Source organism: Rattus norvegicus, chromosome 2 (assembly GCF_036323735.1).
Source record: "Rattus norvegicus strain BN/NHsdMcwi chromosome 2, GRCr8, whole genome shotgun sequence".
Taxonomy (NCBI): Eukaryota; Metazoa; Chordata; class Mammalia; order Rodentia; family Muridae; genus Rattus; species Rattus norvegicus.
The window spans coordinates 24,600,297-24,624,340 of NC_086020.1; the positions used below are offsets into that span (position 1 = coordinate 24,600,297).

At 40.3% G+C, this 24,044-nt stretch overlaps 1 protein-coding gene across 49 annotated transcripts in view; it reads left to right on the forward strand.

The window, feature by feature from the left end:
- Window positions 1–24,044, forward strand: part of Ssbp2 (single-stranded DNA binding protein 2) — a 288,275-nt gene that overhangs the window by 214,803 nt on the left and 49,428 nt on the right. For 48 of the 49 annotated variants that reach the window (XM_063282020.1, XM_063282022.1, XM_039103448.2 and 45 more), the window contains one exon: window positions 14,673–14,732. In XM_063282020.1, coding sequence (XP_063138090.1) covers window positions 14,673–14,732 — 60 coding nt within the window. Of the gene's footprint in view, window positions 1–1,904; window positions 2,003–14,672; window positions 14,733–24,044 lie in introns of those variants that run through there. The other variant, XM_063282025.1, reaches the window with a different exon arrangement.

Below are 24,044 nucleotides of genomic sequence, written 5' to 3' on the forward strand. Positions count from 1 at the left end.
TGCCCTGAACCGCTGAGCATCTCACAGCCCCCAAAATATTTTCTACCATCTCTGGGGTAGTTTCTTGGAGATAAATATTTACTTGATCCCTGTGAATAAGCCCAGGCGTTGAGATGCCTAAATCTATGTCCTGTGCTCTGCTGTTGTGCAGTCTTCCTGAGTCAGCCACACCAGCATCAGTACCAGCTACCCGGTCCCTCATAGCGTGAGGCATCATGAGCTCGTCAGGTCCTTTCTAGTCTTCGTGGACATCAGTCCTGCTATGCCCTCCTTCAGTGATCTGCCTTTCCTCCTTCCCTGATGCTCTTCCAGAAGCGAGTCTTTAGAAATGTTGTAATTCTGGAGATGCCCTTCCCCCTCTCAGACGTTGTGCACGCTCTCGTAGAGCTTGATGGACTAGAGGTTTAGTTGTGTCATTTCTTGGTTTTGTTGAGTAGGGTACTAGAAATGCCAGTTAGTAACTGGACATGCCTATGTATGACTAACATTAAGAAATAATATCTAATATTGTACAAGAGAGAACAGAGAGTATGTGTGTGGTAAAAGTCAGATGGTGGAAATAGTATTTCCCAGTTAAATTCTCCACAGTTGTGGAGTGGAAGACAGGGAATATTGCTTACTCATCAAAGCACAAGCAGTAAAAATGAAAGTTTCCTGGAAATGTTCATTTTGAGTGTTAAAGAACAGAGACTGAGGATTGCACAAGTCCTTCCCTGGTGCACAGATAAAACGCCTGAAAAGGCAGGGTTGCCAGACAGCAGGCCACAGTCCTGGTGACAGTTTCTGCTCTCAGCCACAGAATGAACTTAAATTTCTCAGCTTGAATAACTAAGGAGGCTTTAAAAGCTACAATTCAGACAAGTAAAGGCCCTGCTGCATTTTCTAGACAGACAGGGAGCAACAGAGGGACTGTTGGGTGTCTACTTCTGTCCTGCACTTGGGATAGAAGGAGAATGTCTGCTGGAAACCCAGCTGTTCATGAGTGAGCTCTTGGCAGTTAGATGGGCCATCTGAAACCAGTGCACGTGTCTTGTCACCTCTCCTTACTCTCCAAAGTCAAGAGCTCAACATAGATGGATAGGGTGGAATTCTTAGTTTTATGGTAGTTGTTGTTTGGTTTCATTTTATTATTTATTTTTATTTTTATTTTTTTACACTCCAGATTTTATTTTATTCCCCTCCCAGTCCACCCTCCCACTGTTCCACATCCCATACCTCCTCCCCACCTCCCCACCCCAACCCCTAGTCTTTATGAGGATGTCCCCACCCCACTCACCCCATCAGACCTCCCCACTCCCTGGGGCCTCCAGTCTCTTGAGGGTTAGGTGCATCTTCTCTGACTGAGTGCAGACCCGGCAACCCTCTGCTGTATATGTATTGGGGCCCTCATATCAGCTGGTGTTTGCTGCCTGGTTGGTGGTCCAGTGTCTGAGAGATCTTGGGGTTCAGGTTAATTGAGATTTGCTGGTCCTTCTACAAGGTTGCCCTCCTCCTTAGTTCTTCAAGCTTTTCCCTGACTCAACCACAGAGGTCAGCAGCTTCTGTTCATTGGTTGGGTGCAAATATCTGTGTCTGACTCAGCTGCTTGTTGGGTCTTTTGGAGGGCAGTCATATAGGTCACTTTTTGTGAATGCCCCATAGCCTCAGTAATGGTGTCAGGTCTTGGGGCCTCCTCTTGAGCTGGATTCCCCTTTAGGCCTGTCACTGGACCTTCTTTTCTTCAGGCCCTTCTCCATATCCATCCCTGCAGTTCTTTCAGACAGAAACAATTATGCATCAGAATTTTGACTGTGGGATAGCAGCCCCATCCCTCCCTAGATGCCCCATCTTTCTGCTGGAGGTGGGCTATACAAGCTTCCTCTCCACACTGTAGGGCCTTTCATCTCTCTCCCCTTCCAGGTCTCTGGTATGTTCTGGAAGGTCCTCCCAGCCTCCTGCCTCTCAAGGTTGCTGTTTCCATTCTTCCTGCTGGCCCTCAGGACTTCACACTGACTCCTACACGGTAATTATACACATAATTAGAAACACGCTGGTCAAGAGGGCTGATGGCAGAACTGTTGGGTGCAGCGCCCAGTCTCCCTTTCCTTGTCAGGGCAGGCCAGACAGGTTACTCCTGCTTGCACTTGCTCCAGGCCTCGTGCCTCAGCCACTGTAGAAATCCTTAGGCAACTTCAATCTCCTTCTTTCTCATTTTTCAAATTTCCAGCATCTAATATATGAGTTAAACTTGTCTATGCATTAATGTACATGTTAAAATCTATATTACCTTTAAAGATTGGCACATAGATAAGGATTATGTTTATTTTATAGGATAATGTAATTTCTATTTACAGTACTATAATTTAGTGCTGTGTCATGTGTGCATCTCAGAGTGCAGCCCACAGCCTCAAGCATGCTCGGCAAGCACACTACCTCTGAGGTCTAGCAGGGCCAGTTTGTTAACAGATACATTAATTTCTCTGCATAGACTTTTCAACAGACTACTGCTGAATCAGCAGAAATGTGACAAGAATATAAGATACCAGAGAGATCAAAGTGCAGCATTCTAAGTTCTTTGTGCATTGATTGCAGAATAAGGTAAAGGGTATATGGCCCATACCCTCAGCTAGAGCAGCTTTACATGAAAATATAAGTCACGCAATGTCAAAGAGGAGTGAATTTGTGCTCTTTAAGGAAAAGTTAAAAGTATTGCTTAAATCTTAGCTTTAATAAAAACTTTTTAAAATTTTTTTATTGTTTTATTTACATTCCAGTTGTTGCCCCCTCTTCATGGTCCCTCCTCTCACAGTTCCTCATCTCATTCCTCCTCCCCCTTGCCTCCAGGAAAGTGCCCCCTTCCCCAACAGACCTCCCCCTTCCCTGGAGCCTCAAAGTTAAGCGCACCTTCTCCCGCTGAGACCAGACCAGGCAGATTTCTGCTATATGGGCCTTTCTGCTATATGGGACCTTGGACTGGCTCATGTATGCTCCTGGTTGGTGGTTGAGTCTCTGAGAGCTCCCTGGGGTCTGGGATAGTTCAGCTTCTTCAGTCTTCCCCTAATTCAACCATTGGGATCCCCAACTTCAGTTCAGTGGTTAGGTGTATAAGTCTTTGCATCTGCTTCAGTCAGCTGCTGGTAGGTGCCAGGCTTCCTTCTGTAAGCACACCGTAGCATCAGAAATACTGTCAGACCTTGGTAGTCCCCCCCCCCCCCCACAGATGGATCCCAAGTTGGGCCAGTCATTGGACCACCTTTCCTTCAGTCATTTCTCCACTTTTGTTCCTGGTAGTTCTTTTAGACAGAAACAATTCTGAGTCAGAAGTTTTGGCTGTGACCTAGTAATCCAGTCCCTCCACTTGAGGCCCTGTCTATCTACTGGAGGTGACTCTTCAAGCTCCCTCTCTCCAGTGTTGGACATTTTGGCTAAGGTTACCCCCATTGAGTTCTGAGAGTCTCTCACCTCACAGGTCTCTAGTATTTCCCACCCCCAAGAGCGCTTATTTCTATTCATTCTCCTGGCCCTCTGGGCTTCTCTCTTGCCCCCCCCATACCTGGTCCTGTTCCCCTTTCCCCCTCCCCATCCCCTTTCCAACCCAGGTCCCTCCCTCCCTCCCTTCCCTCTTCTATGTGGGATTGAAGCATCCTCACTGGGGCCTTTCTGCTCCTTACACTTCTTATAGCCTTGGGTTGTATCCTGCATATTCTGTACTTTTTAGCTAATATCATGCCCTGCATGTCCTTTTGGGTCTGAGTTTTCTCATTCAGGATGATATTTTTTTTAGTTCTGTCCATTTGCCTGCAAGATTAAGGATGTCCTCGTTTTTAATAGCTGAATAGTATTCCATTGTGTAAAGGACCCACATTTTCTGTATCCATTCTTCTCTTGAAGGACATTCTGTTTCCAGCTTCTGGCTATTACAAATAAGGCTGCTATGAACACAGTGGAGCGCGTGTCCTTGTGATGTGGTGGGGCATCTTTTGGGTATGTGCCCAGGAGTGGTCCAGCTGGGTCTGCAGGTAGAACTATTTCTAATTTTCTGAGGAACCACCAGATTGATTTCTAAAGTGGTTTTACCAGTTTGCAATCTCAGCAATGGTGGAGGAGTGTTCCTCTTTCTCCACATCCTTGCTATCATCTGCTGTCACTTGAGTTTTTGATCTTAACCATTCTGGTGCAAGGTAGAATCTCAGGGTCTTTTTGATTTGCATTTTCCTGATGACTAAGGACTTTGAGCATTTCTTTAAGAGCTTCTCAGCCATTGTAGATTCTTCTGCTATGAATTCTTTTTAGCTCTATAACCCATTTTTAAATTGGGTTTTTTTTTTTTTTTGGTGGTTAACTTCTTCAGTTCTTTAAATATTTTGGATATTAGCCCTCTGTCAGATGTAGGGTTAGTGAAGATCTTTTCCCAATCTGTTGGTTGCCATTTTGTCTTATTGACAGTGTCTTTCGCCTTATAGAAACTTTTCAGTTTCCTGAGGTCCCATTTATCAATTGTTGATCTTAAAGTCCGAGCCGTTGGTGCTCTGTTCAGGAAATTTCCCCCATGCCAATGAATTTGAGGCTTTTTCCCCTTATTTTAGATTCAGTATATCTGGTTTCATGTTGAGATCCTTGATCTACTTGGACTCGAGTTTTGTGCAAGGTGATAACTATGGATCTATTTTCATTTTCTACATACCACCTGCCAGTTAGACTAAAACCATTTATTGAAGATGCTTTCTTTTTTCCACTGTATAGTTTTGGCTCCTCTGTTAAAAAACAAGTGTCCATAGGTGTGTGTGTGTGTGTGGTTTTTTCTGGGTCTTCAATTCTATTCCGTTGATTCTGTCTATCTCTGTGCCAATACTGTACTGTGTGGGTTTTTATTATTATTGCTCTGTAGTACAGCTTGAGATCAGGGCTGATGAGTTCCCCAGAAGTTCTTTTATTGTTGAGAATTGTTTTGGCTATCCAGGTTCCTTGTTTTTCCATATGAAGTTGAGAATTGTTCTTTCCATGTCTGTGAAGAATTGTGTTGGAATTTTAATGGGGATTGCATTGAATCTGTAGACTGCTTTTGGCAAGATGGCCATTTTCACTATGTTAATCCTACCAATCCATGCATATGGGAGATCTTACATCTTCTGATATCTTCCTCAATTTCTTTCTTCAGAGGCTTGAAGTTCTTGTAGTATGGATCTTTCATTTGCTTGGTTAGAGTCACACCAAGATATTTTATATTATTTGGTACTGTTGTGAAGGTATTGTTTCCCTAATTTCTTTCTCAGCCTGTATCATTTGTAAAAAGGAAGGCTACTGGTTTGAGATAATTTTGTATCTCACCACATTGCTGAAACAGAAGGGACACTGCCTAATTCATTCAATGAAGCCACAGTTACTCTAATAGCTAAACCACACACAGACCCAACAAAGAAAGAGAACTTCAGACCAGTTTCACGTATGAATATCAATGTAAAAATACTCAATAAAATTCTCGAAAGCCAAATCCAAGAACACATCAAAACCATCATTCACCAAGATCAAGTAGGCTTCATTCCAGGGAGGTAGGGATGGGTCAATATACATAATGCACTATATAAACAAACTCAAGGAAAAAAACTTAGCTTTTAAAAAAATTATAAATATATTTTGATCAAACTCTTTAATCTCCCCAAACTCCTTCCAGATCCTGGAAGGATCCAAGTTCATGTTCATTCATTCTCCCTCCCTCCCTCCCTTCCTGTCGCGCGCCCAATGTCCCGCCAGCAAGAACGACGCGAGGCAACAGGATTCTTCTGCGAGCAAGCCTTTACTGTGTTACAGCTCTTCTTAGTGTTACAGCTCTTCTTAGTGTTACAGCTCTCTTGAACAGGGACCCCGAGCAGCAAAGTCGCTCGACTTACGTACACTACAGTATGCTAATTATCTCTCAGGGATTGGTGGGGCATGGATCACCCCACTACTTGTCCTCCAGGGATTGGCAGAGAATGAATCACCTCATTAGCATATTAACGGTCAACTGACACCTGGTGCATAAACAGCACATGTGCAGTACCGCTGTTCACCACTAGAGGGCGCCCTACATCTCATTATCGTATGGCCTCCCTAGCAAGGGGACAAGCCTGCACATGCGCAGTAAGTTGTCAACATCCAGACAAGGCTGGATGTCGGCGCCATCTTTGTTTCGCCGCGCCGCTCTCTACACCTTCCTCCCTCCCTTCCTCCCTCCCCCTCCCTTTCCAGCTCTCTGTCTCTTAAAACAAAAACAAAACCAACAAATCAACACAAAACGAAATTCAAGACACACAAAATAAAAAGTGAACAAGAATGAAAATCAACAAACACAAAACAAAAAGCACACAAACAAATGAATACAAACGAATATGGAGTTTGTTTTCTGTTGCCTAAGTACTCCCAGACATAGGGCCTGCCTAGAGTGTTGTCACTGTATTCACTGCCACTCCTTTGGTGGAAACTGATTTCCCTTCGCTAGCAGGTATGAGCTGCAGACAGATTCTTGGTTATAGATAGGACTTTGTCTCCATTTCCCCTTCTCTGATATGCTGGGTTTTCGACTGGTTTGAACTTGTGAGGTGGTGTGTGTGTTGTTGCAGTCTCTAAGTTCATATTGTCATTAGTTCCATTGTATCTGAAAGATGCTATTTCCTTGGAGTAATTCACCCTCTGGGTCATACAGTCTTCCTGCCTCCTCTTCTGCCTATCTCCCTGAGCCTTGAGGGGAGGGTTTGATGAAGACATCTATTTTAGGACTGGGTGCTTCACAGGCTTTCCCTCTTTGTGTCTTCAGTTGCAGATCTCTGTTGATTTTCATCTACTGTAAGAAGTTTTATTGATGAGGCTTGAACAATGCCTGTGTATAGTAGCATCATTAGGAGTCATTTTATTGCTATGTTCCTTTAGGAGAATAATAGCATTGGGCTTTCTCCTAGACCCATGACCCATCTAGCCTCAGGTTCTTAGTCATTTTAGTAGTATCATGTACTGGTTCCATCTCATTGAGTGGGCCTCAAAGCCAATCAAAGAGTGGTTACTTCCATAACAGCTGTGGCACTGTGGCACCACTACATCCTGCAGATAGGTCACTGTTGTAAGTTGCAACAGTTTGTAGGTGGTTGTTTTAGTTAGGGTTTTACTGCTGTGAACAGATACCATGACCAAGGCAACTCTTATAAAGGACAACATTTAATTGGGTTTGCTTAGGTTCAGAGGCTCAGTTCATTATCATCAAGGTGGGAGCATGGCAGCATCCATAGGTAGGCCTGGTTCAAGGCAGCTAGGATGAATGTCTTAAAGCCCACACCCACAGTGACACACATACTTCAACAAAGCCACACTTACTCCAACAGGGCCACACCTTCTAATAGTGCTACTCCCTGATCCAAGCATGTACAAACCATAACAGCTGTTGAAATTGGTGATTATTTTTCTTTTCTAATAACATACAAAGTAGTTTCTCATACAATGACTACTAGTCCAGTCATTGGGAGTGGGGCTCTAATTGGGTACCAGATCAATATCTTCATGTTTGATGACATGAGTAAGTTTGTGTCTTCAGCAGTAGTGCCTTACCAGCAGTTTATCAAGAATAACCAAAAGCCTTGCCAATATTTGGTTACATTTGGAAGGCTCAAAGTGATCTCTTTGGCCAACAGCTCAACAAGATACAGGCCATTCCTGACACTGAAGGTTTACTTGATGGTATAAGATGTCTAGATATGGCATCGTCTCCGCAGTATATGGGATCCTGTTTAAATTCCTTTCATATGCATGTGTACTTTCAGAGGCTTCTGTATAGCAGGTTTCCATATGGCTGTTCAGAAGGCCTTTAGTGCTACTTGTCCCCATCTTCCCTCCTTTTCCCTGCACCCCATCTTCCTATTTTAGTTTCTCCTTTGTCTCTTTATAGCACTGTATTCTATCTCCCCATTCTAGGAAGATCTTCCCCTCTCCCCTGTTCCCTTACTAGCTACCCGGCCTCTGTTGTTACTCATAGTGAAGCATCTGTCTAAAACTAAGAGCTAACATCCACATGTAAGGGAAAATGTACAGAAGTTGTCTTTGGGATCCGGGTTATCTCAGTATCTTAGGATAATTGTTTCTAGCTCCAGTCATTTACCTAAAAATTTTAGCTTTTAATTTGAGTCACCCTGGTACTCTATCCTAAGCTAGAAATATCAATTATTTATTTTCATAATCAGACATGTAGTAAAGGCAACTGGTCTGTTGTTACCTTACTACCACACGGAAAATAAGTGTATGTGTATACTCATAGATATAAATCGATTTAATTGAAGTACTAAATTTTACTGAACGTTGTTCAATCATTTATGTGCATCTTAGTATATGAGGACAGCCCACTCCCGATCCACAATCCATAAGTCTGGGGGTGGGGCACAGCTATATGCAATGATTGTGTGGTAATAAAAGCTTGAGAAAGCACTCCCATCTTCTTGAAAAGGCCCATATGTAAGTGACCAGTTTGGATGTTTAGAATAAATCCACAAATAATCATCCTGCTTCTAACTGCTCTGTGGGATTAGCTTGCCAAAAACACATCAAAGAGACAAGATTTGTCATTGCTTTACAGTTATTTTAATTAAGTGTTGATGAGGATAGAATGTCTAGAATGCATGGGAGATAAACTACATACTTATGCTGATCAGCAGAATGTGCCAGCACAAGTGTGTCATTGGTGAGCTAAATTAGTTTAGTACCAGTTGGAATTAAAATGTGTTAATCAAGAGTGTCTTATTCACTGGGGTGTCGGTGGTGTCTGATGGAGATGTTCATGAAAAACAGAGGGGAAACTAAACAAATAAGATGAGGAAATGGTAAGCACTCTTTAGATTTATTTATATATAACATATACATCATTGGTTTGCTATGGAAAACCCAAGCCTTGCATGGAATTATAAAAATGTGTAAACAATTTGTATATAAATATGACTATGATAAACTGTCGCACTCTACTAATGATTTTCAAAGAAATATTTCCTAGTAATGTTTATTATTGGTAGCATAAAAAGAGTTAATATATTTAAATTCAATTTTAAAAACGTGGTTAGGAGTAATATATAGAATAGAAATCTACATAGGAAGGACCATATCAAGAGAATTTAATTCATAAAATAGATATGTAAAATAGTATTTTGTTTTTAAAAGAATATTATCCTTTGGTTGAACCTTGTAGTGAATATATTTTGAATTAATTGCTAGAACTTTGAATAACTATATCCTGATATATTCTTCATTTTCTAAAAGTATGTTTTATAGATTCTAGAATAATCCTATGTCATAGAATTATGCTAGACACGCAGGACCTGCTTAATACAGTACAATGACCAAACTAGAGAAAAGATTAAAACTAGTTAAGCAGTGGATTGTCAGGACGAAGACATATAGACACTTAATCATTACATGATTAGTAAAACTATTGAAAACTTTGTTTCCAGAGCATTTTTCATTTGTATCTCATATTTTTATCTAAATGTTGTGGTATATAAACTACATTTTAAAAATTAACCTTTTTTCTTATCTGCCTTTTTTGCCAAAGATAATACATTTTAAGAAGACAGAATATTCAGGATTAGTACTGAAATGTTGGGTCTTTGTAATATAAGAGAAGTGAGATTTTATACAGAACAGCCCAGCTCTGTTCCATCTCCAGTTAGTTCTGAGCCTCCTGTCAGTGCTGTTCACAACTTAGTTACTGACTCCTGTGAGGAGCCCGCCAAACAGTCCAGGGTTCCTTCTGCACCTCCTCCCTGTACGGCACTGCTGCCTGCTGATTGCCTTTCCTGGAGAGCGTCCTAAGTTACCATGTTTTGATGAGCAGTTTTATTACAGTGATAACACTCTAGCAACCATACCATGTCCACTTACTGCACTCCACCTGTGTTCTAGTCTATGTCAGCGTTTGTCTTATAAACAAAATTAAACATGCCCAAGCTCTAAATATTATAAAAATGCTACTCAGAACATCTAAGGGAAAGGAGGAAGAGCTTATTAAATTTTTTCAGTTGCGCATTTCTTTTAGTGAAATGGTGAATCAAGACCATATGCTAATTAGTCTTTATATCTAAATTAACTTGCTTACTGGAGATGCCTCTGCCTTTTCAGCTTTTCTGTTTGAGTGGTGGCTGGGGGAAAGAAGGCCACATGAAGGGAATGCTCACACGGAGGCTGGGGCCATGAGGAAACGCAAAGTCAAGCAGTCTGTTTGTGGCTGGTTGGCCCTGAGGATGATAGATGCGTATACATAGTCTACACTCCTAATCCTGGAGTAGAGTCAGAGTTTGCAAAACTAAAATGGCAATTCAGAAGTTTGATCTTTGATTTCCTTTTACAAAAAGAGGTTGACTTAATGAATTCTAAAGAGTGAAGCCTTCTGCTTTAAAATGTCTCAAAAAAATGTCTCAAAAAAGCATACTAAAATATTTTATAGGTCGATTTTATTATAATGTATCAGAAAGGATAAGGAATAAATGATAATCTTCCTTTTAGAAAAGCAGTTTAACTATTCCAAATAATTCTTGGTGGAATATGAAATAATAATCTATTCAAACATAATGACATTTATTAAATAAGTCTACTCTCTGGAAGGCCCTTGGTGGCAGTGAGCATGGTACATGTGCTCCTGCCAGGTGTTGTCACGTGCCGTTCTGTTACTGGTTTTTTATAGCTGTGTTTGTGTTCTTCCTACTTTCTCGTAGCCCATTTCCTTCAGGCTTAGTTGGTCTGGGCTGCTATATTGAAAATAGCACAGAGTTGGGCTTAGGATAGATAGTTCACTTAGTGGGATGTCTCTATGTATAAATGAAGTAAGTTCCATCTATTAGCACACAGTTTGCCTGGCATAGTGACAGACACCTAAAACCCCGGCCCTCCGGGGGATGAGACCTAGGAATCCTAAATTCAAAGTCATCTTTAGCTCCATAGCAACCTTGAGGCTAATCTGAGCTATAGAAACCCCATCTCCAAAAATAAAATAACCACGACTCCAAACAGCCTTGTGCTCCCTTCCCTTCTCAGGGAGCAGTCACAAGCCCCTCACACAGGGAGGGAAAGCAGTTAACCCTCTGCTTCTTTTTAAAAACAGCAAACTATTCAGGAAAGTTCTAAGCTCCAGAAAGATTCCCTACAGCCCATCTTCAAATAACTTTATACTGGGGATTCAGTTTCACCATGGGAGTTCTGTGGAGACACAAACACCTGGAGCACATGAAGCACATGGTAATAGTAGGAGCAGGCAGAGAGCATTTTGCTTACCAGAGTAGCTTTCCTGTTAGGATACAAGCCAAGTTGTCATGTGCAACAGAGAACCTCATCCCACGTGTGGACCAGTTTGGAGGAAACCTGAAAATGATCATCTAGATTTTCAGTCACTGAGGACAACATTTGACCCATTAGGGTGACACAATATGGCTTTCAGGGAAGGTACAGATGAAAGATGTTTGTTTGTTTGTTTTCGAGCTTTCATTGGTACTTGACATTTGGTAAAGAAAACATTCTATTTGTTCCAAACTAGAGGACAGATGCACAGAGCATCGTCCGGAAAATTATTTCTCAGTTTAATTATAAGGTGTGAGCTTCGATGAATCCCAAGGAAAGAGAGGGGATCTCTGTCTACTTAGTTCACTAGCAGATCCGATCACCTATAACCTGTGGCCTTGCGAATGCTCAGAGAATTCCTTGTCAAATGAGGGATTCCATCTGCTGTGCCCTTGGACTAGGAGTGCTCTTCTTTCCCCAGCTGATCTTCAATAGCTCGTTCCTTTTCCCTAGAAAATATGGTAATTCTCTCCAACCCCCTGATAAATCTGGCTCGTGCCTTTGAAAACGCGTTTGTCCTTAGCCCTCCCAACTCGTCCACGCTTGCAATGTCTGCAGCTGTACACTATACTAATCTTTGACTTTAAAGGCAAAGTAGAAAGGACTTCCTTCAGAATCATGAATCCCTTGTTTTATAAAGGATTTTAAACAGAATCTGGTCCAACTTCTTCATTTCAAGGTTAAGAAAAATTTGGCCTCCAGAGCTTGTAGCTCAAGGCCATCCTAGTAATCAGAGATGCTGCAAAAGCTAGCAGTCAGGCTCTTGACTCACACACAGACTTTTCCCATATATATTATAAATAACTTTTCCCAGGGATTTGATGTCCTACTTAAATCAAAAAACCAAAATGAAACCAAAAAAAAACCTGCCTCGGAAATAAAGAATGATCTTCTTTCCAGAGCTAAGGAGTCTTTGAAGAACATGTTTGTCCTGAATTACAAATTCAGAGAGTATCATCATGTATATTAACACATGTAACTAATATTATAGTACACAATCTCCGGCCTAGATCAGCATTTTAGCATAGCAGAATTTGAACTGACTTACTAGGAGGGAAGTATAGTTGATCCAGTGCAAACAGTTTGATACTGCACTGCTCTGTTTGTGTAAGCTAACTCATTAGACACACAAGACTTACGTGTCTGTCTAGCTGTGTTATAGTTAGCTTTTGTCTAAATATTTAGAATTTATACCAGCACTAATTTTTAAAAAAATACTTTCACTAAAACATTCTTAATAATTTAGATAAAAATCTTTTTAAAAATATAAATGAGGTAGTTTTTGTCACCTATGTTCTCCTGCCCTTCCCCCCTTCCTCTCTCCCATCCTTCCTTCCTTTACCAGAACACAAAGTGAATGGAGGAAGAAGGCACGTGAGGAAATAAACTGTCTACAACAGAGTCTTTCTCTATCTCCCAACATTATTTTACAGGGCCCTGTCCATCCCTACCCACCACATACAGTGACACTCCCTCATAGCAGCTAAGTCAGTAGAAAAGCATAGATCATCTCATCCAAATTCAGGGGTTCATATTGCAATCTTTCAGAGATCAGATAATCTGTGAAGTTAACATTGTTGCCTCTTTTCACATTAGGTGAACAGTCCAGTCTTAAGTACTCTATTTCCAATAGTTGTTCGTGCCCAGCACTTTGTGATCAGTGAGACTTTTCACATTCTGGGCCTGTACTCCATGTCCAAGTGTTTTATTGTAGGTGGGAATTGCTAGTAAGCTTCTTTTATTTCTTTGTATTTCAGTAAGTTGATAATACACCTTGGATTTGTGAATATATCATGAAACATGTAAAGAAAGACAACTATTACAAAACTATTAATATAATAGCATATTAATATAGCATCTAATTATCAAAATTTAGATACTGTACCTAAATTGAGTCCAGAATTTAAAATTATAATTATGTAAGTAAAATTGGATGATTTCGAAAAGAAAAGAGCAGAACCTGAATATTGGAATAGGTGTCTAGCTGTCATAATACATACGTTGCTTACCAGTTCACTTTAGCTTCTCCACTGAAGAAGAGGGCTAACTCTGCTCACGTCTATGGAAGCTAAGTGTGTGGTAGTCAACCTTGTTAAAGGAGGGAAGTCTCCTTAAGTTTTAGCAGCTGGAGGTGACTCTATTACTTCAACAGTCTACCATGTCTGCTCGGTAAGACGGTCTCCAGTGACACAAGGAGTAGAGCAAGCTGTCTGTTCAGCTAAACTTCATTTCCTAGCTCCTTAGATGGCAGCAGACACTACAGAAACATCTGCATGGCAGACATTTCTTGATTTTATTGCTGCAGACCAAATTTCTTATTTATAAAAGACATAAATGCAGGGTTCACTTAGTAAAATGTTATAAGCTGAGTATGCAAACCTTTTTAATCTACTTGCCACTTATTAAACTGATTGTCAGTATATATTAAACTATTAATATTTTAATTAATATATAACCCATTAGAAATAAGTACTTGCTTATTTTATATGTGAAAACCATATTTAGGTATTAATATATAAATAAGCAAAATTATTCTGCTAGTTGTTAATAAAAATAATAATAATAAAATAGAAGTTTTAAATAATTTCACAGCATTTTAGAAATAAGCAACCTGAGACTAAGTAATCAAGTTCTGACACTCACCTCTGTAGGCACTGCTATCGATACTCCTAGATACTCAGTTTCCTACCAAAGACTTAACCCGTTAGAGGAGCCTTTGATTCGTCCAACAACATAAATTAACCTGGATTTTAAAAAAGACCATTCTCCTTTTGTTTAAATGAATATATACTACAGACTATGGAAAGAAGTTTTACCTTTAAAGTTTATAATTACTCATATAACAAACTCAAGAAGGGGAAAGGCCATCAGAGTATTTTTGACTACAGATGGCCTGTAGAAAACAAAGTTCTTTGCAATCTTGTATAGAATCGCAGTAGAGGGATAAATTTGATAATTTTAATTTTTATTGAAACTGATAATATTTATAGTTTATTAGAAAGTATGCACTCAGAACCTATCGTGTATACTGCAATAGCCGCTTCACCTGATAGCTATGGGGACGCACTTACCTGTTTCTTCATCCTCTTGTTGCCAATTAGATCTCATTTCAGAAATTCACATTCTTAATTGCTGTGATTAATAATTTTTGATGTGTTCATATTTTCTGAGGAAAATTCCCAGATATTCTCCAAAATAAAAGGCAAAGTGACAATTTTCTTGAAAGCTTTTGTCCTGCTGGAAACATAGGAAAATGAATTGATTATGAATTGTATTAATTCTACATTTTTCAAGTAGTTTGTTTTTAAATTTGTGTTTTATATTCTTCTGATTTTTGGTTTGTTTGTCTTTAATAGCCTTTTATGTCACCTCGGTACCCTGGAGGCCCAAGGCCCCCGTTGAGAATACCTAATCAGGTAAGATTTATGTGCTACTTAAATTTTTTAAAAGATCTTGCCAATATCAGAAGTGTTTCTTTTTGTATAAAATCTAACCTTGTCTGTTATCCCCACTAATTGCTACTTCTGGTGACGTATAATCTCCTTGAAGGCTGTTGCTTAGCCAGACTTTGTGCTGGCTGACCCTCTTGCTGGCTGACAGAAACATACAAATTCTCATGCTTTATCTGTGACTACTTACACACCTTCAGGTATTTGAGGAGTCATATTGTATGTGCCTTGCAACCTTGCGGTGTTTGCTGTCTCTCTCCAGAAGGTGCTTGGCTGACTTGTGGAGCTAGTTTCAATAAATGCTGACCATCATTCTTTCAGTGAAGTCATCAGTAGTATACTTTGGTTTATCTTCACGTGCATATACATTGCGCCTTGTTATGATAGCATGTCAGATATGTACTTAGATGCTTCTCGAAGAGCTAAGTCTAAATATTTAACAGTGAATCTTATAATTTTTAATTTCAAGAGTTTTAAGTTTCTAAATGTTTGTTCTCATTTAATCAACATCGTAATTTCTTATTTACTAAAAGAATAAAGCACATCGTTACAGTTTAGTTTTAGGATGTGGGTGGGATGCATGCCGTAGTACCAGAAGAAATGATTAACAGTGTGTCATTTGCTCTGTCATGTTTATCTCAAAATAAAATAAAATTGTTTTAAATTCACTTTTCTATTCTTTTCCTTTGATTCATACATTTTCACTATCAAAAATGGAATAAGAAAGTTGCAAGTTATTAAGGCACTTATACCAATAGAATTTTGGTTCTCTTATCCAGACTCTTATGAAATCATGCCGAGCCAGGCATGATGGCACATGCCTTTAATGCCAACAGTTGGGAGGGAGAGGTAGGCAGATCTCTGGAGGGATGTATGAGGCCAGTGTGGTCCATGGCAACCAGAGCTATGTACACAGACCTTGTCTCAAATAACCAAAAGCGGGGGCAGGGGGAAGAAGAAGAAGAAGAGGAAGGAGGAGGAAGATGAAGGATGGAGGAAGGAAGGAAGGAAGGAAGGAAGGAAGGAAGGAAGGAAGGAAGGAAGGAAGGAATTATGCTGTCTTTGCCTGGTTTACTGGTATTATCTGTGTCTGGGTGCTAGCACCCAGGCTTACCTCCAGAACAGAAGGAAACTTAAGGAGAAACCATCGTGGGCTTATCCAGAATGACTTGGTGCCCAGCAGTCCTCATGCTGGTGGCTGGAGCTTTGGGAACTTGCAGATCGAATGTGTTTTAATTATTCGGATCAAAGAACATGCCATGGAATAGGAAAGAAAGTGCCAACATGTGGAAGTCTTATTTTTTCTGTAGATGAACCAGTATGTTTGAACAGATAGTTATACTTACATATGGGTCTAAGCATTTTAATTTTCATTTTTAAAAATAAAATATTATACCTTCTGTTGGAGTCTTCATGTTGTTTCAAATATTCCATCCCTAGATTTATATTTATATTGCATAGATCTGAGAGAGTCCTAAAAATCTGTATTAGGAAACTATATTAGAATATGAATATATATAGTATTAAAATACCTTTATTCTATAATAAAAATGAGAACATGATGTGATTATTAGAATTCATTTGATGCAATTTCAGTGTCATATATAAGATACTATGGGACAAACATTAGTTTGAATTCCCCAAACCCATCTAAATGATGGATTTAATTGGTGATCAGGTTTACTGCCTGACACTGGGGGTACAGATAAAAGAATCTTCAAAGCAAGCTGGATGGCTGGACTACTTAAGTCCCATTGGCCAGACCTTGGCTCAGTAAGTAAAGTACAAAACAATTAAAGAAGACACACATCACCAACCTCTGTCCTCAATATGTATGTGTGTAAATGGTTTTAATATGAATGTATATAGTGAAATGATGTGGTCTTCACAGTCTTAGCTAGTTCCCAACACAACACAAAGAGCCCAAGTCTGATGTTCAAGCTTCACCTCGGTTTCTGGGCAGGTAGTTGATTTATATTAGTCCCCTAAACTAATCTGGCTACCTCCCGGCCAAGAAGCCCATGATACTTGCATTTAGGGCTTTCCATGTTTCTGTTGCACTCTCAAGAACTCATTCCTCTTCATGGCATATCTGAATTTCCTTTCCTCTCTTCCCCCTTTCTTGGCCAGCAGAAGTCATTCTGCCATTGAGTGATCAGTTTTTACTTTTAAGGTAGAGAATAAATGGCAAGAATTGTTTACATAAACTTGAGACAGGAGATCCTTGGCATTACACTATTGTGTCCAGATTGAAATAAGATATGAGGGCAGAGAAATCAGCATTAGAAGAACTCAAGGATAACCTTTACATTGTCCAAAAAAGCATTATGCCTATGTATGTGGTCACATGGGCATCCACACACATCAACTCACACACATGTGCATACACATATGCACAGACACTACAAATGCACACGCACACGCACACACACACACACACACACGATACTGAGTTAAGTCTCAATCTATAGAAATTAACAAACTACATTACAAGTTGAAACAACCTATATTATATAGCCTGTTTAAATTTTTGTTTTTGACCAAAGTTTACCAAATAGCCCAGGTTGTTACTTCAAAATCTTGATCCTTCTGCCTCAACCTTCTGAGGCTTAGTTGAGATAGAGTGTGATGTTTGGAAGTTTATGTAATGACTGGTTTTTAAAAGAAGTAGTCAGAAGTCAACCACAGCAGACCCTTAGTGTGAGGGTGCTCTCCTCCAGAGTTTGACAGCATTTCTGTTGATGCATTTTGGACATTATGTTCTTTTACAAGTGACCCCTCTGTCCCCCCCATACACACTTGGACTCAATTATATTAATTCAAACATCTGTTACTCAAACATAGAATAATATTCATTTACACCATTTTTAAATAATCACATTAATAGCTCCAATAATGCCATCCCAGGGTATGTTTGATATATTCAGGAGCATGAACTGTGCAAGCAAACATTTCAATTTTGCTCTTTGTTAATTAGGGCAGAATTGGTGTAATTTTTGTTGACTAACCGTAATGTCCATTGAACAACTATATTAACATTTTATGTTTATGCTTCATTTAAGTTGACTGTAGTATGATAAAAATATTTCTGCTTAGTAGATTATACAAAGTAGAAATAAAAGTGAAGCACCTGTTTGGGTGATTTTGGCTACTCATTTGGAATATGTAAAAGGTGCTCTTTAATGAACAGGGCCTCTACATTCATATATACTAATTATAAGAGTACATATCTCAGCTTGTCTGACATAGTTTGTGGTTCTGGGTTAAATCTACAATGGCTTATTCTATTCATTTCTATGAGCTATGTTATGGCACCGATGTGTTGAAAATAGGCAGCTGTGTCCAAAATGACAGAAGTTATTTAGCAAAAGTGTGGAGAATAAGTGTGTATGAAAAGGTTCAAGAAACAAAAATTAAGTCCTCAAAGTATACATGGCTCACAGTTTTATGCTGGAATTGATGCAGCTTTCAGAAGGTGCCCCATCAGCTATTGAGGCATTCTTAACCTGAGGAGATGCAGCTCTTAATATCTCTCATGGATAAACTTCCTGAACAGAAAAGCCCATAGTATTTATCCAAAACTGTTAGAAAATCAAGCAATCTAGAAACATGGGTGCATGGCACCAAGACTAAGCTATTGTCTTCGGATTTTTTAAATTGCCTTAATTTTCACTGTTCTTAAAATACGTATGTGAGCTGGGCTTACATGTATCAGCCCCGATTGTCCATTTTATATGCTAAGGTTAAATTTGATACTGCATCAGAATATAATACCTAAATCTTCATTTATAAATATCTGTCAAATAGTAGACGAGCATTTGGAGAAAGTATGACCCAAATAGCAAAATCATGTGTGTATACTAAAAGATACTGTAGATAAAATCTACTGTAAGGGCGAAGGGACAGAAACATGTAAATGCAGCATGGCAGCCATGTCAGTATGTGAGCGCCTTCTCCCGTCACATGTACTTGTCTTGGGAAAAATAGATGATGGGACACAGACTTTATTCCCGGGAGGTAGGATTATGAGTGATTTTGCCATTTGAAATTTTCATTGTTTCTGCAGTTTATATTAAGCAGGCATTATTTCTACTTGTGATTAGAGAAAACACAGGTATATAAATAGAGAAACATAAAATATTATACTTTGAATAAAATTAACCCTGTAAAATATTTAGCATAATTCCAGTAATGGGAAGAAGACAGATAAAGTGGACACTAAGTATAAGTTAATCCCAAAACGGCTAATGACTTCTCAGATATGTAAAAATCAGCCGACATTTGAAGCATGGAAAGAGCTGTTTAGACAGTTGTGATCCCAGCTCTTGAGAAGCGAGTCAAGAGAATGACCATGAGTCCAAGGTCAGCCATGGTTGCATAGTGAGATCTGGATGGGCAGAGGAAAAATAGACAAAGTCACCTATAAATTGAAATCACCATGAGCCACGCTGCTCTTGGCTCAGGCTGCACACCCTTCATAGCATTCCCTCTCACTGAGAAGAGCACCTGGGGCTCCTGCTCAGTGGAAAGGAATGGCTAGGGCAGAGGGCAGGAGTCAGTATGTTTGGGAGGGAGGGTGTACATTCTCTTCCCAGGAAAAGCTTACACTGTGGATACAACATAGGTTTCTGAGATCAAGTCATGATCGTGTTAACATTTATGGTACAGTGTACTTCAGAAGTAATCTTATCCTTTGTTTTCTTAGATATATTTTAAGAATGAATTGTGCCGTATTTAGTTTAAAAAATATAATAGTATATACAAAATCTGCCTTAGGAAAAACCACTTGAACAGATCATAGATATGAGCACCATTCTCAGTGACCTCATAGAGCAGTGCCTAAACTACTGGCAACCCATTTTATCCTTTTAGACTTCATATTTAAATCAGCATACAGAGTATTAGATCTCTTACGTCATTCTTAACCAGGTGTGTTTAGTAAGCTCTCTGTCCCTCTCATCTCCTCCCTTCTTCTGCGAACCTGATCCTCCCTCATAGCTCCCACTCCAGTCCCTTTGGCCTCTGCATGACCTGTGCCCACCCTCAGACCTTCTTACTACCAATGTTCATGGTCCTTTAGTCTCTTGGTATTTGTTGCGCATGACCTATATCTATACACACACCCAGGCCACCTCACACCACATGTTTACATACACATATATTATAGTCCATGATTCTCATATGAGACACAACATAGTTTTTTCTTTTTGAGTTTGAGTCACCTCAGTTACTATTATACTTTCTAAGTCTCCATTTTCCTTCAGATTCCATGACTTTACTTTTCTTTACAGATGAGTAATACTCCATTGTGTACATGTACTGCTTTGTCTTAATCCCTTTATCTGACTTCTAGGATGGTGCTGTTTCCTTGCTATTATGAATAGAATAACAATAAATAAAGATGTGTAAGGACTTTGTGCTAGGATATGGGAGTAGCCACTCAGTAATTATATTTTTAATCGTTTTGAGGAGCCTCCACCTCAAGTCCATAGTGTCTGTGTTGAGTCCCACTCCATCAGGATGAACTAAGGTTTCTCTTTCAGGAGCCTTGCCATGGTGTTTGTCAGAATTCTAGGTGATAGCCATTCTCACCAGAGGGAGAGGTCTCTCGAGGTAGTTTTAAATCACTTCCCCTGGTGACTAGGGATTTTGGACATTTTAAAAATATTTACTGGCCACTTGTGTTCCTTCTTTTGAGAACTCACTAGCCCATTTGTTGATAGCAGGAATTTGGGGGGGGTGTTTTGTCTTTTGAGGGATGTCATGGTTTAATTTTTGCAGTTCTTTATAAACTCTGAGTATCAGGCCCCTTGGTCTGTAGCATTGCTCTCTTATTCCCAGGTCCTCTGTCCTTTTCCGTGGGCTGGCCTTTCCATAGCCCTGTATACGGCTGTCATTAGCAGGCCATCCTCAGCTGTGCTCTTTCCATTGAGGGTCACTTTGGTCACTTCTCCTGGTTGTCTTAGGTTCTCTTTTCCTGTGCTCTCAAATGTGACCTAAAGCAGCCTGACGAGGAAAGGCTTATTCCCTACCACATGTTCAAGTCATGGCCCATCCCTAGGGAGGTCAGAGGAGGGAGTGAAGCCATGAGAGAATGCTAAGTGATAGTTTGCTCTTCTAGCTTGCTCAGCTTGCTTTCTTATAGCACCTAGGATCACCAACTAGTCCGGAGTCCAACTATACCACATAGTAAGCTGGGCCCACCCACATCGATCATTAATCAAGATCAGGCACCACGCACATGCCTACAGACCAGTCTGACGGAGGTGTCTTCTCAGTTCAGGTTCTACTTTCCAAAACGGCTCTAGTTTGTGTCAAGTTGATGTAAAACTAGCCAGTACAATTGACCTTTTGTGATGTTAGCATACTAACACATGGCATTCAACTAGAATCTTTTTTTTTTTTCAATTTGGCTTCAAGACAGTATAACATTCATATTACAATATAAAACATCACAACTTTTCAAAAGTCTTACAGCCCCTCAAAATTTAAACACTTTAAAAATTCAGTTTCTTTAAAATGTCCAAACTCTTTTTTCTGTGTTCAAAATTTCTATAAAATACCCAAAGTTTCTCTAAAATATCCAAGTATAAAATATTCTAAGTCTTTCTAAATTCTAAGGTCTTTTGACTGCAGACTCCTATACAATCAAAAACAAGTCACATGCTTTCTTAATCAAAGAGGGGAGAGCCACAACACAGTCACAATCAGCCAATACAACACTGAAGTCTGTCAGTATCAGAAGCTCCAGGACTCATCCCTCAGAATGTCCTGGGCCCCTCTGAAAGGCTCTTCTCAGCTCTGCCACTGTTGGCTCACACAGCTGGTCTCCTCCATCCAGGCCAGCTCTATTCTGCAGTGGCTGCTGTGCTTGGCAGCTGTCCTATGGTACTCACATCTCCAAAATGTCGGGTCTCCAGTGCAGTATGGCTGCCAGCTTACAGTAACCTCTGATGGCCTCCCCTCAGGAACTCTGAGCCCTTTAAGCGTGTGGCTTCTACTGAAACTGAGGTTGTACCTTCACCAGTGGCCTCTCCTGAATGCTCTAGCCCTCGCCACACAGGCAGTGCCAAGTTTCATTTCTTCTTCATTACTTTAAAACAGGTGCCGTCTAGGAACTCTTACACAGTACTGCGTACAGCTGCCAGCAAGGTACCACCTTGGCCAGCTCTGATCCATACTTTTTGTGTGCTGATCCTGAAGAAACACTTCCCTCAGTGATGCTTGTCTCTCCTTTAATAATTGCTAATTTATCAGTTCTAGCTAACCAATATTGATTGTCCCAACAAAGCAAAGTGTCTTGGAAATCACAACAAATTCTTCATCCATGGCTGACTAGAACCACGTATCCTTCATCTAAAGTATCACTCAGATGGCCAGGTGGCTTCCTCCGAAAGACCACAAGGCAGGTCTCCATGAGCTGCACTGCTCTTGGTATCTGCATCAACATAGCTCTCACAAAACAGCCCACTGAGCTCTGAGCACTCAGTGGCTTTTCCAGCACAAAGAATAGGATCCCAACACAATCTGTCCCAAAATACATAGTTAGGTCTGCCATACACCTAGGGCCAACTTAATCTGACTTAGGGTTTCTGTTGTGACTAAACCCTGTGACCTAAAACAATGTAGCAGAGGAAACCGTTTATTGAACCTTACTGCTTATAGTCATCTTCTAGAAGAGTCAGGGTGGGAACTCAAACCTGGCCACATGAACCAAAGCAGTACCCATGCAAGAGTACTGGTGACTGGCTTGCTCTCCTCACAGAGTGTTCAGTCTTCTCTGAATACCGCATCTCAGACCATGAGCCCAGATGTCTAACTGCCTGAAGTGAGCTGAGCCTTCCCATAGCAATCATCAAAAATTACCCCACAAGCTTTCTATGGGCCAGTGTAGTGCGGATATTTTCTCAGTTGATGTTACCTCTTCCCAAGTGACTCTAATGTGTCAAGTTGACATAAAACCAACCAGAAATATAGTCTATTATAGTTCTATATGAATTCTTGGATTTCATTGTAATAGTTCTGTGAAGAATGATATCAGAATCCTGATGGGAATTGCAGTCAATCTGTAGATGACTACTGGTAGTGTAGTTATTTTCATGATATTAATTCATGGCATTTTCCAATCAAGACCATAAAAATTCTTTGTGTTTATCTACTCTCTTAGTTAGGGTTTCTATTGCTATGAAGAAACAGTATGACCAAACTCTTATAAAGGAAAACATTTAATTGGGGCTGACTTACAGTTTCAGAGGTCTAGTCTGTTATCATGGTGTTAAGCATGGCAGTCCAGGTAGACATGGTATTAGAGAAAGAACTAAGAGTTCTTCATCCTGATCCTCAGGCACAGAAAGGACCGAGAGCCACTCTGGGTGGAGCTTGAGCACAAGAGACCTCAAAGCCCCCCCCCCCCCGTAGACACACTTCCTCCAACAAGGCTGCACCTCCTACTAATGCCAAGCCCATGGGCCAAACACTCAAACATATGAATCTGTAGGGGCCACACCTGTTCAAACCACCATGTCTAGCATATTTTTTCTTTCATTCTTTCCAGCATTTTCAGTGTAAAGGTCTTTCATTTCCTTAATTGGGTTTATTTTTAGCTCCTTCTTGGAGCTATTATGAATAGGATATTTCTAATTTCTTTTTTTTTCTTTATTAACTTGAGTATTTCTTATTTACATTTCCTTTTTTTTCCTTTTTTTCTTTATTAACTTGAATATTTCTTATTGACATTTCGAATTTTACTCCCCTTCCTGGTTTCTCCCTACCCTCTCCCCTTCCTCTTCTATATGGGTGCTCCCCATCCCATCCTCCACCATTACCACCCTCCCCCCAACAATCACATTCACTGAGGGTTCAGTCTTAGCAGGACCAAGGGCTTCCCCTTCCACTGGTGCTCTTACTAGGCTATTCGTTGCTACCTATGAGGTCAGAGTCCAGGGTCAGTCCATGTATAGTCTTTGGGTAGTAGCTTAGTCCCTGGAAGCTCTGGTTGGTTGGCATTGTTGTTCATATGGGGTCTCGAGCCCCTTCAAGCTCTTCCAGTCCTTTCTCTGATTCCTTCAACGGGGGTCCCATTCTCAATTCAGTGGTTTGCTGCTGGCATTCGCCTATGTATTTGCCATATTCTGGCTGTGTCTCTCAGGAGAGATCTACATCCGGTTCCTGTCGGCCTGCACTTCTTTGCTTCATCCATCTTGTCTAATTGGGTGGCTGTATATGTATGGGCCACATGTGGGGCAGGCTCTGAATGGGTGTTCCTTCTGCCTCTGTTTT